Genomic DNA, 18,700 nt, shown 5'->3' with positions numbered 1-18,700 from the left:
CTATAAAAAACACCCCTATGCATAGAAAACAGCTGGAAGATCCTACTTTGAAAGACTAATCATATAATCTTTATCTTTAGTGGGGTAGAAAGACTGGTGAATTTTTGTGTGGGTTTTACTTTCCACATCCTTGCTGAGCATGCTATTTCTGGAAACAGATGACATGTGACTTAAACACACACACACACACACACACACACACACACACATTGCTTAGAACTAGGATTTTTCAGAAAATACCCAGACAGTAGGCTGCTTTATCATCTAAGTTATTTTGTGTGTGAACATGTTCATGCCTGTGCATGAACGTGTTCACGTATATGTACGTGTGCACATGTCGGAGGGTGAAAGTAATACTCTTGTGTGCACACGTGGAGGCCACACAGATAGCACATGTCTTGCTCTATCTCGTCCACTTTGGTCTTGAGCCTGGGTCTCTCCCTGACCCAGCAGCTGCACTAGCTGGTCAGCATGACCCAGCGGTCCTCCTCCTGACTTACCTTCTCAGTGTTGGGTCTGCACACCACTGAGCTGGGCTTTCATGCGGGCGCTGACTTGGTCCTCCTGTGTCCCGGGCAAGCACTTTCCTGACTGAGACTCAGTCCCTCCTCGTCCAGTGTCTAGACGTAAATTCCTGAATCCATTTGTTGTTGGTTCCCTGAAATCTTTCCCCATGATCAGAGGAGGCCCAGAAGAGAGACACTAGGCCTTTCCTCTGTTCCCATCACTTCAAAACATCCCTGGATTTCTCTGTTCCTTTCTCATATAACTTATCTGAGCCAATTATTTATCTGGCTCTCAAACAACAACAAAACACAATACAGTGCCAGACATAACCCTCCACCCACACTCCAATTTCAGTAACCGCTGAGCTGGGCATCCCGCCCAATGGGGACCTGGACACAGGATGTTTAATGTCTAGGAAGCATTAGTTTTTATTTGTAAATTTCCCATTCTGCTGTAAGTGTTCTTTCAAAAATCTCAACCTGACTCCCAGCTAAGGGAACCTGCCCCTGTAGTGGTCTATGAGGACACCGTGCTCACACACCCACACACCCACACACACCCCACACCACCCCACCCCCTACCCAGCTCAGGGGACATAGAGCCTTGAGAACTAATGGATCTTAGATACACTATCAGCTCTAAAGCTCTGTTGGGCCCTTTCTTCCTAGACACAAAGGCAGTTGGGTGGGGTGAGTGGAGTGGTGTCATATGCTAGTGTGCTACCCACTCTTGATCCTTGACCCCCCAGACATCAAAGTGCAAACTGCAATTCATTCAGACCGCCATGGGATTCTGTGGAGACTGTTGGCAACCACAGAAGGAGCAGTGTTTCTGGTGGGTTAGAGCCTCCTGTCAAGGACAGTTAATTTTAATTCTTCCACTGAGCTCAGCCTCAAAGTGAAGCTGACTGCCACTCAGCAAGACAGGCCAACTTATTGGAGGCTTTAATTGAGTGCAGATCTGTGTCCCCAAAGCGTAACCTTTGTTGTATATATATTTGGGGACAAGAAGAAAGATGAAAACAACAAGCCTTTCAAAGGAAAATGATGGAAGTTGAATGTGCTCTACAGCCAGGATGCCAGCACCAAGGGCCATCTTGGGGAGGGGGATTATGGGATCTCAACTCCCCATGTGGCCTTCTATTTTGGGAACAGGATCCCACTATGCAGTCCTAGCTGATCTGGAACTCACTATTTTAGACCAGGCTGGCTGGTTTCAAAATCACAAAGATCCACCCACCTCTGCCTCCTAAACACTGGTATTAAAGATGCGCGCCACCAAACTGCCCCCATCCATTTTTGTGGTTTGTTTCAGACAGGGCCTCACTCTGGTCCAGGCTGGCCTGGAACTTGTAACAGTCCCCCGTCTCAGTCTCCCAAGAGCTGGGATTAAAGGCATGAGCTACCACCTCTGGTTGTACACACAGACAGCTCCTATAGGCTCTGAAAAATCTTTCTACCAGTCCAGTGCCTGTGCTTAACTCTTTTCAAGCTCTAGACTCCATTGCTGCTCCTCTCTGGGGAATAAGGACACTAAGGAGGGATGGAGGCTTGTTGGCAGAGGACTTGGTGTAAGTTGCTGATGTGAGGCTCCTTCTGGCCCAGAGTGCTGGTCCTTACTCCTGTCCAATATGATTACATCGTTTACCAGTGGCCTTATCATGTGTAATGGCTAATCTTGGTTGTGAACTTGACACAGGAAAAAGGACTCCCAATTGAGGTTTCACCTCCATTAGCCTGGCCTGTGGGAATGTCTGTGGTAGCATTTTCCTGATGGCTAACTGATGGGGGTGGGAGGACCATTGTGGGTGGTGCCATCACTAGGCTGAAAGGCATCCCAGACTTGTGAGCTGGGATTCCTCCTTGGTCTCTGCTTTAGTTCCTGCCTCAGATTCCTGTTTTAAGGTCTTGCTCTGGCTTCCCTTGATGACAGACTCTAACCTGTAAACTCGATTCAACCCTTTCCTCACCGAGTTGCTCTTGATAATTGTACTTATCACAGCCACGGATCAATGCAGAATAGTGTGGATCCTCAAAGGGAGCATACTGTGTTCTGGTGTTACGATCTGACACCTTGTTAGCCTTCCTTGAGCAGTAGGCTGGCCTTTTCTTGACTTTTCTTTTAAAGATTTATTTATTTTATTTTTGAGTTCACTGTAGCTGTCAGACACACTAGAAGAGGGCATGAGATCCCATCACAGATGGTTGTGAGCCACCATGTGGTTGCTGGGAATTGAACTCAGGACCTCTGGAAGAGCAGTCGGTGCTCTTAACCACTAAGCCATGTCTCCAGCCCAAACATGGCTTCTTCAAGCCAAACCCTACACACTCTTAAAACACTGACTATAGTTCTCTTTGACCCCCCCATACTGATCCTGACATCCAAGTTGTTCTAAGACCAAAATTATATTCCCTTCAAATCTCCCTCTCCTTTCCTCCTCTCTCCTCCCCATCACACAGCCGGTCCCCTCCTCCTCTCCCCATTCCCAGGCATTATCCCATGCCATGCTTCCCTCTCTTGCTTATATAGACCAACAGCCACAAACAGACTCTTCTTGCTTCTGTTTCTCATCCTCTCACATCCATCGCCACAGGTCAACCAGACTGGCCCCTCCCCCTTTTATTGGATATTTTCTTTATTTACATTTCAAATGTTATCCCCTTTCCAGGTCTCCCCTCTGGGAAAATCCTATCCCATCCCCCCCCCCTGCTTCTATGAGGGTGCTTTCCCACCCACACATACTCTCCTGTCTTCCTGCCCTGGCATTCCCCTACACTGGGGCATTGAACCCCCACAGGACTAAGGTCCACTCCTCCCACTGATGGCCATCCTCTGCCACCTATTTGGCTAGAGCCATAGGTCCCTCCATGTGTATTCTTTGGTTGGTGGTCTAGTCTCTGGGAGCTCGTGGGAGTCTGGTTGGTTGATACTGTTGCTCCCCCCACAGGGCTGCAGACCCCATCAGCTCCTTCAGTCCCTTCTCCAACTCTTCCATCTGGAACCCCAAGCTCAGTCCAATGGTTTGTCTGTGAGCTTCTTCCTCTGTATTTGTCAGGCTCTGGCAGAGCCACCAGGAGACAGCCATATCAGGCTCCTGTCAGCAAGAACTTTCTGGCATCCTCAATACCGTCCAGGTTTTGTGACTGTATATGGGATGGCTCCCCAGGTGGGGCAGTCTCTACATGGCATTTCCTTCAGTCTCTGCTCCACACTTTTGTCTCCATATTTCTTCCTGTGAGTATTTTGTCCCCGCTTCTAAGAAGCACTGAAGCATCCACACTTTGGTCTTCCTTCCTTTTGAGCTTCATGTGCTCTGTGAATTGTATCTTGGGTGTTCTGAGCTTTTTGCTAATATCCACTTATCATTGAATGCATGCCGTGTGTGTTCTTTTGTGACTGGGTTACTTCACTCAGGATGATATTTTCAAGTTTCATCCATTTGCCTGCGACAGACTGATCAAATGAAATGCTCACCCCTTTCTTAGACTAACTCTGGCCTGCAGGACCCCACCTGCCCCTCATCCCTTCAGCTGCACTGGTAGCCTACCCATTCTTAACACGTGTCGTTCCTTCAGCCTGGATGAAACACTCTTGCTTCAGTTTGCTTCTTTCCTTACTCCAATACCGCCTCCTCAAAGAGCCCTCTGCTACACACCTTCAAAACTGTCTGTCCCATGGCTTTGCTGTGTCGTGCCCACAGTGTGGCCTTAGTTTCCTCACAGCTCTCATTTGTTCATTTGTTATTTCTAGGCCCATTAGAACTGAAGTCCACCCCCCCCCCCACACACACACACCTTGGCTTGATCAACCTGTTCCCTTCTGTTACCATCAGAACATCATAGAATCGATATCATTATGGGGATAAATGATCGACTACAGACCGTGAGGTTTCCTCCATCACCTCACACCTTCATTTGTGGTATTTCCTTGACACGGCCTGCCTCACCCGCCATCTTCTCCTCATTAAATGTTGACCCTTGTAGTGAACAAATGCTCACCCTTGTAGCAGGGCAGATTTAAAGGTGTCTATCCACCAAGAACCCCCAACACTTCCTCCAGGAATAACTGCTCCATCTGATACTCTAGCCAATGGCCTCTTACGCTGGGAAGAGGACTCAGGACCTCCGCAGGAAGAGCAGTCATTGCTCTTAGACTCTGAACCATCTCTCCATCCCCAGCAACCTTATTTTTGTTCCTAGAAATCCTGTTGAAAACTAAGACTCTCACCTGGCTTAGAAGTAGCTCCTTAGAACAATGAAAGCACAGCTAGGCACAGGGTTCAACAAAGCAATCAGACCCCATTCATAGTGTGTCCTCCAATCCTGTCAGCATCAATTCAAGAATTCTATCTAATCCCAACAAAATCCTCTGAAACACCGATTTGAAGCATTTTCCCCAGCTATGACCTCCAAACCCATTAATGTTTGGAAGCTACAGAACAGGGGCCTCTTTTAAAGGTTCTCCCAGGGGCTCTGTGAAGCAGGCTCAGAGGAACAGATTGTGTTTCAGTTGCCTTTGGGGAGATCTGACAGGTCCACCTCCAGGACCTGCAGCGTAAGGTGAATGATCCAAAGGGAAAGGGCAAATGCCCAGACTGCGCCTACCCAGGGCTGGGCAGATGGTAGCTTTCTTATAGTCATGAAACCAAACGGTGCCCAGTGGCCTGGGGCTCGGGAAGAGCGCTGCTTTGGGTCTTTGCCTGTAATCTCCCTGCGATTACTGGGTCCAGCGTTGAAAGCCGTGCACCACCCAAAGCGCGGCGTCCACCAACCGACCGACCCTTCTCCCTGCGCCCAGGGCCACGGCGCTGGACCGCTATGGGCTGCAGAAGGCGGGTTTCACGCACGTGCTGAACGCGGCGCACGGCCGCTGGAATGTGGACACCGGGCCGGACTACTACCGAGACATGGCCATCGAGTACCACGGCGTCGAGGCCGACGACGTGCCCACCTTCGACCTCAGCATCTTTTTCTACTCCGCTGCGGCCTTCATCGACTCGGCACTCCGAGATGACCACAGTAAGTGACCCTCTCCAACTCTGCCCTGACAAGGCCCCGCCCCCAGGCTGAAAACCCACCCATCAGGTCCCGCTCCCAGACATAAAACACGCCCCCCCTCCCCGCCAGCCGAGGCACCACCCCTCCCGCCCACAGTGTGCTTTCCCCCTGCTAGGTCATGCCCCAAGGCATGCTATCCTCTCCCCTCTGGGGAGAGGTCCTGCCCTCATATTCCCTCCCCAGGATCTTCCAACCCGGCCCTGCCCCAGTGGATCAGAAGCAGGATCTACAAGAAAGTGATTCTCAAACCTGGTGTACCGGGGCTGAGGATTGAAGGCAGGGATTGGCTGAGCTAACTGCCTGGCCATGTGTGTTGCTGGTGGGGTTCGGGCTTGATATACAGTGTTGAGATAGGAAAGGGGGAGGCTTAGAGGAGGCTTGTGGCTGAGTCTCCATCTCATGAGGAACAAGCACCCCTAAAAAGACCAGGGTGAGCCGGGGTGGATCATGGGGAAGCCCTCAAAACTGAACTGTAGCCAAAACGCTAATTGCACTTGGACTCAAACTTGATAGAGCCAAAGGCTTCAATGCTGGAAAGTGTTTAAGGAACCGGCTGTGTGAGAATCCATGTACAGACTTAAGATACTTCTGCTAACCAAACACACCCACAGACTACTCTCTAAGATACCCACCTTGTAAAAGTCAAGGGCCCAATATAAACTTTACTAGAGAGTGTGGGCTTTGCACCCACAGAGTCCCAGCCTCCCCATGCCACTGATCCATCTGTTAAGTCAAGGCCCTCATCCTGCCCACTAAATGCAGTTTTGACTGCTCTCATGCCGAGACAGCTACAAGGCTATTTTGGAGAAAAGGGCACAGCTTTGGCATGCACCATGGGGAAGAGCAAGTCATTGCTGTTTGCTGGGTATACTTCAGCACATCCCACGGAGGCCAAAGGGACTTCACCTCCCCAATCTGTGCTCTGACCTCAGCCTCTTGTCATGCCCCTTTCTGAATCACCACTTGGCTTGGGGGATCCAGTTACCAGAAGCCTTTCTTGCCACAAGAGGTTGGGATTACAAGGCTCACTGACCGACTGACCTGCTTCAAGAACTTGTAACCTGGGGCTAGGCCTACGCCAAGTCAGCCAGACGTAGACCTTGACGGCTGCGGTGGCTCCTTGGCTCCTTGACCAGCCATAGCCACCCACAAACCTTGGCATCATTCTGGTTCAGAGGACACTAGGGCAATGGAAGCCACCCATAGAGCTGAATGCTTGAGAGAGGATGTATCATTTTTGACCTGTCCTTTAATGATTCTATTGATGGACCATCTTTTGTATCCTGTACATTCTGAGTTTCCATACAGGATCAAAAGAAAAAAAAAAAAAAAAAAAAAAAAAAGCAACCAGACTCTGATTCATCTCCATGAGGTAAAATTCACCTCATTGTATTTGAAGTTAACTGAAAGCATATTGTGTGTGTGTGTGTGTGTGTGTGTGTGTGTGTGTGTGTGTGTGATGTTGTGCAGCAGTACAGTCCTTCAGTATCTGTTTCATGTGCTCGGTTGCCATTTTTATGTCTTAGAACTCCCTCTTAATGGAAGGGGCCTGGCAGGCCTTGAGGAAGACAAGGCCGGGTTTAGCCTCTCATCACAAAGCTCAGTAATGATGTGATTCCTCCAGCGATGAAAATATTTACCGTGTGCAGCTGTAATGAGGATCAGCGGCCGAAAACACAAAGCACTTGGCATGGGACCTGCAGTGCAGGAGGCCCACGGATGCACTTGACAGAGAGGCTGCGCACTGCGGAGCGTGTAACTATGCCAGCATGTGCACCTCATCACCGTAAAGTTTCCGATCCTAAAAGAAAAAAGAGAGGAAGAAAAAAGACATTCCGACTTTGAACTTGTACGATATACTCACATGAAAGCTTGTCTTAGGATCCTGGCCAAGTCGGCAAAGATTCGGGCTCTGGAGTCGGGTGTTCAAGGCCTGCTGGGCAGGATCACAATATCAGTAAGAAAGTATCAGGCTGGTGGGAGACCGGGTGCGAGAAAGCTCGAGGTAAAGGGTGGGCCAAGAGGGAAGAAGTCAGTGAGTGCGCAGGAAACAGGACAGATGGGTCAAGTGTGCAGCCAGCAGGGATTAGGACACTGACAACCACACTGGCTGATGGGGTGGGAGAGCAGGGATTGGGCTCCATTCTCAGTGACCTTTGAATCTGGCATGTCTAAAGACTTCCCCAAGCTAGGGCCTGAAATGCCAGCCCTTAAGAGCCCAGCATCCTATGAATGAATGGCGCCGGTTGCTTGTGAGGCAGTGGGATTCAGGTTTGGGGGGAAGACAGCCTGGTATCTCCTTTGGGGGCAGCCACTGCTTGTTCATTCCCGCCAGCGTTTCTGGTGAGAATCGATGCCAGTGTGGCAGTATGTCTGATTTTTCAGGGAAAATCTCCAATCTGAATTGTACTGTCAGACTGCTCATGTTTTTAGTGCTGTCAGAGGGCGGACAAGAGTGGCAGGGTCATCTGCTTGTCATTGGTGCCCTGAGTGGGCAGAGGAACAAAAGAGAATGCTGGTTAGCTCAGCTCCAGCATTGCCACAGACTCCAGGAGACATGGGTGACAGGTGTTTGGCCTGCCGGCCACATGCAGGGGGTGGCCTGATCCTTGTCTAGTCATGCACTGGGGAACCAAGGGACACTGCTGTGGAATTTCTGAGCCAGACATGATCGCATGTTTCCTATCATACTCCTGACATAAGAGGTGTTGATAGACAGTCTGGCCCAAAGGCAGGCCTTCCATTCTTCCCTCTTGCCTTCTTTCTTGCCCTATGTTGGCAAGTTCTAACTAAAAATAACCATCTATTCCCTGTCCCTCACTGCCAGCTCCTTTTGAATTTAATTTTTATCTTATTTTTTTATTTTTGGTAACACTGGGAATTGAACTCGGGGCCCTACATCTCCTGTGTGGTTTTCTTTCTTTCTTTCTTCCTTCCTTTCTTTCTTTCTTTCTTTCTTTCTTTCTTTCTTTCTTTCTTTCTTTCTTTCTCCCTTTCTTTCTCCCTTTCTTTCTTTCTTTCTTTCTTTCTTTCTTTCTTTCTTTCTCCCTTTCTTTCTTTCTTTCTTTCTTTTTTCTTTCTTTCTTTCTTTTTTCTTTCTTTCCTTCCTTCCTTCCTTCCTTCCTTCCTTCCTTCCTTCCTTCCTTTTTCGTTTGTTATTTTGTTTGTTTGACATAGGGTCTCTTTAAGTAGCTCCGGCTATTCTAGAGTTCAGGGTTCTGCTGCCTCTGCCCGGGGGGGGGGGGCGGCTGGGGTTGGGATTAAAGGTTTATTATACCACTACACTCAGTTTCTTGCTGCTGCAGTGCTGTGGAGTTAAACTCGCAGCTTGTCATCAGCCTCTGGGATCCACTCCTATCCCCACTCTGTGCCAATTTGACCTTTCCAAAGAACTAGGAAACCTCCATCATGATGGAGAGATTGGTTCCGTAACTCAGCCTGTTATCTTGCCTGGTAGCTGAGAAAACAGGCTGTGCAAAGCCAGGTGGTGTGCCCAGGGTCACAGAACTAACCACGGGCAACACTCACAAGCCCCGCCCTTCCCTGGCCTCACAGGAGCGTCTTAGCCCCGCCCTCCCCTGGCCTCACAGGAGCGTCTTAGCCCCGCCCTCCCCCTGGCCTCACAGGAGCGTCTTTTGTCCTTAATGTCAGTGTCTCTTTGGTGACTGTACTATTTAAGAGGTCACCGAATATCATGGAAGGGGAGAGAAAGCCAGCTGGCTCTAGGATCTGACACAAGTGAACTCATCCTTCTTCACTGGGGAGAGAACTGACAGAATGTTGTCCCAGAGGGGGCATGGATCTCACAGGAGCTTGGGAACATCCAGTTTAATGAAATCTCCTAGGAAACGCCAGGCACCAGGGGCTTGGAAGATCAGGTTTCAGTATCACAGCCTGCCTGTCAGTCATTCTTTGTCCTCTTTTTTTCCTCTCTCTCTCTCTCTCTCTCTCTCTCTCTCTCTCTCTCTCTCTCTCTCTCTCTCTCTCCCTCCCTCCCTCCCGCTCTCTCTCTCTCTCTCTCTCTCTCTCTCTCTCTGTAGTTTTTGGAGACAGGATTTCTCTGTGACACAGCCCTGGCTATCCTGGAATTGGGTCTATAGACCAGGCTGGCCTCGAACTCAGAGATTCATTTGTCTCTGCCTCCCAAGTACCGGGATTAAAGGCGTGCGCCACCCCCCACCCCCCAGAGTCCATTCTTTATCTTAAACAGGACCCAGCCTGCTTCTGAAGCCATCATAAAATCTCTTACAGAGACCGCAGATGTTGCTCAATGGTATGACATTTTCTTAGCACTGGTTTGGATTCTCAGCACTCTCGGGAACAAAGAAGGAAGAGGCAGAAGCTCTGAGTTTGGGGCCAGCCTGGTATACACAGCAAGGTCCAGGCCAGCCACAGCTACATAGTGAGACCCGATCCCAGGATAAATAAATAGTCATTTTATACAATAAATTTTAGGCTGTGAAGATAGCTCAGCTGGAATAGTGCTTGCAGCAAAAGCATGAGGATGTCAGATCATGTGAGACCCCACGTGAACAAACAAACAACAACCAGATGAGGGAATGAATGTGCCCTGTGATGTCAGGGCTGGGAGTGGGAAGACAGGCTAATCCCCAGTGTTTGCAGCCAGCCTAGCCTACTAGCAGGGTCCAAGCCAATGAGAGACCTTGTTACAAAAAACAAGGTGAACAGTACCTGAGGTTATCCTCTGGCCTACACACACATGTGCGTGCACACACAGACACACACACATACACAGACACACACACACAGACACACACTCACAGACACACACACACAGACACACACACACACACACACACACACACACACACACACACATGCCAGACCAAGTGGGTATGATTATATAGATGAAATCATCTTTCTGGCAGGTATTTGGTTCTCTGGGGCATCTAAGCTTCAGCCAGGCCAGGTTGTCCCCAAGTGTTTGTTTTAAGGTCCCCTTCCTTTCTGTTGGACTCACACCTTGTCCTCATTCTCTGAGGACCTCTACATGCCCGCATCTGTCTAGGATGGAGCAGGACCTCACCCTCCCTGTATGCATTGCTGAGAAAAGCAACTTCCAAGGCAGTGAGTGCAAAGTCGGCAAGGGCAGTGCCTAAAACCAGGGAAAGACAATGGCACTTCTAAAGGCACACATTAGGCCTGGACAGCAGGTAGGTCTGTGGGTCACAGGCTTGGGCAAGTATGTCTTTCTGATGATGATGATGATGAAGAGGAGGAAGAAGAGAAGGAGGAGGAGGAAGAAGAGGATGTTGCTGTGTGATGTGTGCATAGAAGTGCGTGCACACCTGTAGAAGTCAGAGGACAGCTCTCGGGAGTTGATTCTCTCCTTCTTCCAAGTGGGTTCTGGGGATGGGACTCAGGTCATTAGCTTGCCCAGTAAGCAGTTTTCCCCAGGGAACCATCCCACAGGCTCCTGATATATCTGATTTGAGTGATAGAAGCTCACCTTTTGGTCACCGCTGAAAACAAGTAGTTGGATGAGGTAGAGTTTTTGAAAGTTTATTTTGAGATAAGGTTTTATTTTGTAAACCAAGCTGGCCTCAAACCTTGAATTCATGATAGCCCTGATACCTCTGCCTTATAGTTATGAACTACCATGCTCAGGTAGGTACATTAGAAATCTTGAATTTAAACTTTTTTTTCATACAATTATGGCATCTTTCCTTCTGGTAAATATTTTTCTGAAGCCAGCATTTTTCAGACATAGACTGCAACCTTATCAGTGGGTCATAAAAGCAAAATGGTGGATGTGCCCACTGTTCCTTTTCTGCTTTTTTAATTGAATAGAAAGAATAGAAAATAATAGCACAAATTGCGTGTAGCAGAGGTACATATTATGTGTAAAACCTTTATCTGGCTCACACAAGGGCAGCAAGCACAGGGAAGTTCCGGGCTTCGATGTCACACTGCCTGGGCTTGGATCGAGGTCTGCCATTCACTGGCCGTGCAACTGGGACGAGCCACTTCTCCGTATCTCCTTCCACGACCTCATCTGTAGAATGGTGATGACAGTTTGACTGAAGCCACTGGGTAGTTTCAAGAATTGACTACAATAAAATGTATGAAGTAAGTGCATGGGCACTAGGTACCCTGGTGCAAACCCGAGACTCCAGCCATCCAGGGAGGCAGAAGCAGGACGATTAAGAGTTCAAGGCCAGGCCTCAGAGATGCTGCAGGACCCTGTCTCAAAAGCACACAAACAAACAACCCATAAATTACCCAGAAGATTGCCCAGGGTAACTGAGGTTACCCAGGAGTCAGCTGTGAACTGAACCAGAAAACAGTCCCAACAGCTCTCCCTTACCTCAGGACCCTGCAGAGAGGCTGGTGTCAGGGTCACAGGCCTCTGGGTTTCTTGAAGTTCAGACAAGGACTGAGAACAGGCCTCCCTCACTACCCCTGTTTTCTGCCACCAACACTGGGCCTCAACAGTGGGACTTGGCAGAGCCCCAGAGCCAAGAGGGAACAGGACTCCGAGGTTCTGGTGACAGGAAATTGGTGGGGCCCAGGGGCACCTGAGACCTCCAGAGAACAACCCACTCTTGCCCTGGGGTAGTGGGCCTCTTTCTCCAGGCTGACAGCATTAATGAGAACCACATTTGGCTCTAAGAGTTCCGTCAGAGCTGAGAGCCCCCTTCTCTCCTTCCCCCCCCCATCTTCCTTCCCCGTCTTCTTCCTCTCTGCTTTCTCTCCACAGACTTTAGGTTCCCCAAAGCTTAATAGGTTACAGCTTTCATCTGTTACAAGTGCTTAGCTGTGACAGGAGAGGAAGGAGCACATCGGTTGTCAGCAGAGCTGGCCAGGGGCCAGGCAGCATCTGTCTGGAACACTCTATTGGGATTAGAACGCCAGAGGTAGATGCTCATCTGCGTGGATGGTCACGCTGGATGAAAATGTGGACCAGCGCCCCCTTAATGACACAGGGGGTTGCGGCCTGCCCTCCTTGCTGGCTGGGGTAGACAGAGAAAGGCACTAATTGTGAGGAGGTGGAGAGCACCTCTGTGCCAGCCCCCAGCACATCAGTGGTCCTTGCAGCTGGTCATGGTGCCTAGGACTTCCCATCCCACTTGGAGTGAGAAAAGTAGAACTAACTGTGTGTGGATTCTTTCTTCCTTCCTTCCTTCCTTTCTTTCTTTCTTTCTTTTTTTTTAAGATTTGTTTATTTATTATATGTAAGTATACTGTAGCTGTCTTCAGACACACCAGAAGAGGGCATCAGATTTCATCATGGATGGTAGTGAGGTATCATGTGGTTACTGGGATTTGAACTCAGGACCTTCAGAAGAGTAGTCAGTGCTCTTAACCGCTGAGCCATCTCTCCAGCCCCTGATTCTTTCATTTCTTATGTTGTCTTGGCTTCTTTCCCTTGTCTGGGCTTGGTCCCACGAAGAAGGGAGAGCTAAAAAGGTCAGAGAGCCATGCCCATGAAGAAACTGTCCACAGGCAACTTCCTGTTTATCTCTCCAGCTATCAGGCTGAGAAGCAGAAAGTCAGGGCATCACTTTGGTCACACAGCCACAGATAGCCCAGCCAGCTAGATGAATATCAGTAGAGAGTCACTCAGCCATGGGAAACAGTGGGGGTGGGGAGAGAGAGAGAGAGAGAGAGAGAGAGAGAGAGAGAGAGAGAGAGAGAGAGAGCGCCGAGAGCCAAACCTCAGAGCACAGTGGCACAGAAAGGGCCTCCAACACAGTTTTGCATTAAGATACTTCTGGCATTAGTATTGTGGGTGACCTCTGGCAAGAAATTGAAATTGCACCTCCTGAACCTGTCTCTCCATCTGCAAGGCAGGGACAATGATAACAAGGTTTAAGTCAAAGCTGAAATGAGACAGGGCCAACGGGTGTCCTGGGTGGGCTCTAGAGCGCCACCAAGTGGAGGCCTGAGGGACCTGGTTGCTTGTACATCATTTTTAAGGGAATCAATCGCCTGCCCCCTCCCCAGTGTAAGCAATGATTATTTGTATATTTGATGCATGTGACATTGTTCATACTAAGGCACCATTGTCTTTGTGTATGTGACAAGGACTAAGTCAGATTGTATCCTAACACTGTCAAAAGAGTCAATTGCTTACAGGTTCTACTAGCAGGGTGTGGTGATGCATTCTGTTTAAATTGTTTAATCCTGGCACTTGAGGGACTAAGGCAGGAGGATGTTGAGATGAGTTTGAGAACATCCTGGGTTACACAGGGAAACTCTGTCCATGTACACACACACACACACACACACACACACACACACACACACACCAGTAGTTTCAAAATATATACTTTCAAGGGCCAGGGGTCTAGGTCAGTGAAATAATGGGTATTGAGCACATACAAGGCCTTGGATTTGGTTCCCCAGCATCAAAAAGAAATAAAAGGAAGGCATATGCTTTGAAAATAATTTCTTGCTGGGGATGTATCTTGAGGATGTGTTTGCCATCCATGTGTAAGGTCTTGGGTTTTATTCCCAGCATGGGGTGGGAGGATGCTTAAGAAAGAAAGAAAAGAGAACTATTTATATTCTGAGGTGTAGAGACCTCAAATGTAAACTGTTAATGAAATAAACAAGATATAGAAATGGGTTTTGAAAGGCTGCGAGTGTAGTTCAGTGCCTGTCTGGCAGGGGTGAGACCCTGGTTTCTATCCACAGTAGAAGCAAAAGGGAGGGAGGGGGAGAGAGGGAGGACAGGGGAGGGTAGGAGGCCGGCATGAAGTACAGTAAATGGGAGACTCTTCTAGGCAGAGTCTTCTCTGGAAGAGGAGATGAAGGGTTGGGGACACCTGTTGCTCTTGAGGGTCAAGGAACCCGGTGGGAGGGATGTGTGTGTGTCACCCAGTCAGTCTCCTGGGGTATGCTTTGACATTTGAACCCTGCTAAACATGACTGAATAAACATTAAAACCATCAGTCAATCGCTTCCAGGAGGCCACTCTCTGAGGCATGGAGTTGGGCCATCTCACAGATGTTTTAATGCCTTCTCTTACCAAGCAAGAGTTGTAGCGTCTGCCTGCTACCAATCCTATCACGTGATCATCAGCAAACAAGTGCGGTGTACAGAAACTGCCTTCCCAACACGCCTATGAAAGAGCCAAGAGAGCTGGCGTGGTGGCACAAGCCTTTAATCCCAGCACTCGGGAGGCAGGCGGATTTCTGAGTTGGAGGCCAGCCTGGTCTACAAAGTGAGTTCCAGGACAGCCAGGGCTATACAGAGAAACCCTGTCTCAAAAACAAAAACAAACAAACAAAAGAAAAAGAAAAAGAAAGAAAGAGCCAAGAAACTGTGTCCCCATTTTGCTGATGGGGAGCTGTGGCCCAAGTCATACTGTGGGTGACAGAGTAAATGTGGGTTGAGGAACCCCATCCCGTTCAGCACTGGCTTTCTTTCCTGTCTCCTCCACCTGCAGGTAAGATCCTGGTTCACTGTGCCATGGGCCGAAGTCGGTCAGCAACTCTGGTCCTGGCCTACCTGATGATCCACAAGAACATGACTTTGGTGGACGCCATTCAACAAGTGGCTAAGAACCGCTGTGTCCTGCCCAACCGGGGCTTCTTGAAGCAACTCCGAGAGCTGGACAAGCAGCTGGTGAAGCAGCGGCGACAGGCCGGGCCAGGGGACAGTGACCTAGGGCTGTAGGGGGCCTCCTCAGAGAGGATCAGAGACCCTGGCACCCAGAGCAGAAGGCTGAAGCACGTCTGCAAGGAGGCTTTGGTGGGCAGGGAGATGAGACAGTGAAACCAAAGGCTGGGCGCAGCAGGGAGGATGCCCGCTGTCTCCTCCAGTCTAGTTCTTTGCCTCATGGTAGGCCAAGTCAGCTGCAGGGGGATCTGGGTAAGGAAAAGGTACCGCTCTCCACAATCTCCTGTCTTTAAGTTGGAAGCAAAAAAAGGTTTCCTTTGTTTGGGCTGTTTTTTGTTTTGTTTTAATGTGTGGGTACTGTGTTGTGATTAAATGCTTGGCTCTGAAAGGGAAAAATCATGTTATTATAAAAAGATAAAAAAATAGAGCTTGATTTTTTTTTTCAACCACAGAAATTTGCCTGGTAAGCTGTGTTACAGGACAGGCCTTAGGACTTGGGAGGAAGCCTGGACAGAATCACATTTCTTATTCAGTGCAGTCCATGTACATGTGCGCAGGCACCTGGCAGGGGTAGGCATGGTGTCCTGAGCCTCTGAACAGAAATGCCTTTCCTTGCATCGCCATAGCCAGAGCTGCCAGCATCCAAGTGGGTTGTGGTAAATTTAGACAGGGAAGAGTGTAACCTCACAATTTGGGAGAAAAGGAGAGGCAGGGCACTTAGTTTTAGGGGACCAGAATACTCCTTTGCCTTCAGTAAGGGTAGCAGGGAGGTTTGTTTTTTTTTACTCACACCGCAGATGTGTGGTTTGCATGGAACGGGGGGGGGGGGGGGGGGGAGGGGGGAAGCAGCCAGATGAGCTGAGTTAAGCTGGCACCTGATGGTCATTCTTCACTCTTGAGAAAGCAGCAGCAGCAGCAGCAGCAGCACAACCCCGCATGTGGGCTTCCAGAACCAGCAGCCCTGAGAAGATGGAACCTAGAGAGAGGCTGCTGAGAGAGGACACCAGCAGTGGAGCATCATGAACGACAGCGTCCTGGAGAAAGTGTGTGTGTGTGTGTGTCTAATGCCTGCTGGAGAAGGATAGGAAGGGCCCATGTCTTCAGTGTGAACTAAAAAATCCAAGACATGTTCTTACTGTAGGGTGCTGGAGTCCAGGGCAGCTGGGTAAAGTCATCCAGGTCACTGTGACTCCTGGGGAAGCTGTTTTACTTTCATGCCACCTGTAGCTTGGGACCTTGTGGACAGGTTGGTTTCCAGGAATTCTGAGGATGCTCTGGGTGCCCTTAGTTCAGGAGAAGGCTGGGTCCTCTCTTAACATAGGTAAGGGAGATTACCAGAGACTCACTTAACAGTTACAATATTGGTTTCCTAATAAGTTTAAAAAACCAAAACATTGCCACAACGTTGCGAAGGCAACAGGCAAAGCTGTACCGCCAACACACCGAGTCACCTGCTCTTGTCAGGCAGCAAGACTGGAGACAGTGCTCATTGGGCCAGGTGCTTGGCTGGACAAAGCAGGGCTCTCATGGTTCTGAGGGAGAGAACACTGGAGTGGTAGAGGCCAGCAGATGGACTCCATGATGACCCACACTTGGTGTCCTATGAGCCAAGGGCTCCTGGGGTAGGAACCCAGGGTCAAAGTCGTTCCTACTTAGGCGTTTCATCAGAGCATCCTGCTGGCTCCTTTTGACCTCAGCTCTGTTGGTCTCATCTATTCAGTATCCAGACAAGTCAGCATTTCTATTTTCATGACATACTCGCTGAAGGTGAACGCACATGTAGGATAGAACATACATAGTCCCACTCAGGATTTTCTGGAGCCACTGTCCCCGTACCTCATACCACATCCCCCCTTTCCCTGGAGTGGAGTCCTTTTGAAGCAGAGAACCTAGTGTTAGCTGTCTGGTCCTGCTGACTCCTGGAATTTAGAAGTAGGAGAATGGAGGAACAGAAAGTTTAGTGTTTAAAGACTTCATAAGCAACGTTTTCGTTTGGTTAAAAAGCATTATTGAGATTTATAGTACATTCTAAAACCGATTAAGCAAATTACAAAGTGCAGATGGTAATAAAATGCAGTGTGGGATACGGGAGATGAAATGGTGGGGAGAGGCCACCTCAGACAAGTTAGTGGGGTGTTGGGAAGGAACCTGCTTTCTCTTGTGCTCTCAAATAAACTCGAAGTTAACCGGGGAAGGCCACTTCTTACTGTAAAATAAGGCGTGCTCAAGCCAAATGGGGCTGGTAAGCACACAGAGGGCCAAGCTGGCCTGCCTTTTATCCTTAACGCAAGGGGGAGCTTGGCTGCTCCACTGGCTGAGGTTCAAAATCTCACAGTCTACCCTAGCCTGGCTAATTTGGAAAGCATAGAGAAGGAAATGAAGGAAAGAGGAAACCGGCAAGAGCCAAGGCCTTTACTTCAAAGTTTTACAGAGCAGGGGAGATGAAAAGATTTGAAAAAAAGTTTTACAAGGTGGGGGTGACCTAGGGAATATTGGCTCTTGGTGGGTTAGCCACCTTTGATAGAAAAAAAATCCCAAGCAGCTCATTTCTCACTGAGAAACCTTTATTGCTAGGAGGGTCTGAGAAAGCCTCTCACTGCCTGAGCAGCCCAGGCTGGTTTTGAATTCCTGACCTATGCTGGAGAGTTGACTCAGTGGTGAAGAACACCCAGGTTTGGTTCCCAGCACACACACGGTGGCTCACAACTGCCTGCAACTCCAGTTCCAGGGGACCCAAAGTCTCTTCTGGCTTCCATGGGTACCAGGGACACACATACAGTGCAGGCAAAACACTCCTATACTTAATATAAAAACAAAACCTTTAAGAAATAATCCATAGCTCTCTTCCTCAGTAGGAAAGAGGGAACCTGAGAACACACGGGGGAGCTGGCACTTGGTGCACACAGCCTTGAGGGGGCAGAAGATTCTAGAAATTTGACTTGGAATCTTGAGGCGGAAGAAATGCTCAAGACCAGAGGGAAATAACGTTCTGGGTATCAGTGGGTAAAGGAGGAAGACACAGGAAAGCCACCCCAGAAAGATGGCAGGAGGCTGCATCTGGGTTCGAGTCCTCCAACAAAGGATCCCGCATTCACTGAGCAGTACAGATTTTATGGCAGAGACGTGACAAGTTCGGGCCATTTCAGACTCGTGTTTAGGAGAGCTGATTCCGGTCATCTGGATAGATTGCAGCTTTACAATTTGTAGCTGGGTGAGTTGGGGGCAATTAACTTTGTTGTGTTCCTCCCACTCCTGGGCAGTGTGTGTAGTTTATGGGGGCGGAGTGCTGACAAAGGCAGTCTGGGTCACTATTTCTAACAGTATGTTGGCAAGCAAGGCCTGCATACCTGGGTAGGCACCATGTGAGCTATTTAAGTGCCGTTGGCATCAGATGATCACTCTTACAAAGGAGAGAACATATTGCTGGTTTTAAAGATGAGGGCTATCAGAGGATTCCAGTCTAAAAGCAGTCATGTCCAGTTATGACAGATCTAAGCCATCTCCCAGTGTCACAAGGAACCACTGTGCTGATCTGGCAGGTGTGGAAC

At 49.1% G+C, this 18,700-nt stretch overlaps 1 protein-coding gene across 2 annotated transcripts in view, besides 1 other annotated feature; it reads left to right on the top strand.

Moving 5' to 3' along the window:
* Dupd1 (dual specificity phosphatase and pro isomerase domain containing 1) overlaps positions 1–15,575 on the top strand; it is a 38,012-nt gene extending 22,437 nt beyond the window's left edge. The window contains exons 3-4 of one of the 2 annotated variants that reach the window (XM_006519217.4): positions 5,305–5,525; positions 14,980–15,575. In XM_006519217.4, the coding sequence (XP_006519280.1) occupies positions 5,305–5,525; positions 14,980–15,209 (451 nt within the window). In that variant the 3' untranslated portion in view covers positions 15,210–15,575. The remainder of the gene's footprint in view (positions 1–5,304; positions 5,526–14,979) is intronic. The other variant, NM_001013826.2, reaches the window with a different exon arrangement.
* Positions 16,440–18,700: an enhancer, noted in NCBI's record as "VISTA enhancer mm1600". NCBI's record gives its function as "enhancer in: tail[3/6]" and the evidence as "EXISTENCE:transgenic organism evidence [ECO:0001131][PMID:17130149]".

This window comes from Mus musculus, chromosome 14 (genome assembly GCF_000001635.26).
Source record: "Mus musculus strain C57BL/6J chromosome 14, GRCm38.p6 C57BL/6J".
Classification (NCBI taxonomy): domain Eukaryota; kingdom Metazoa; phylum Chordata; class Mammalia; order Rodentia; family Muridae; genus Mus; species Mus musculus.
The sequence above is the reverse complement of the archived record's forward strand: the minus strand, read 5'-3'. Positions and strand labels throughout refer to the sequence as shown.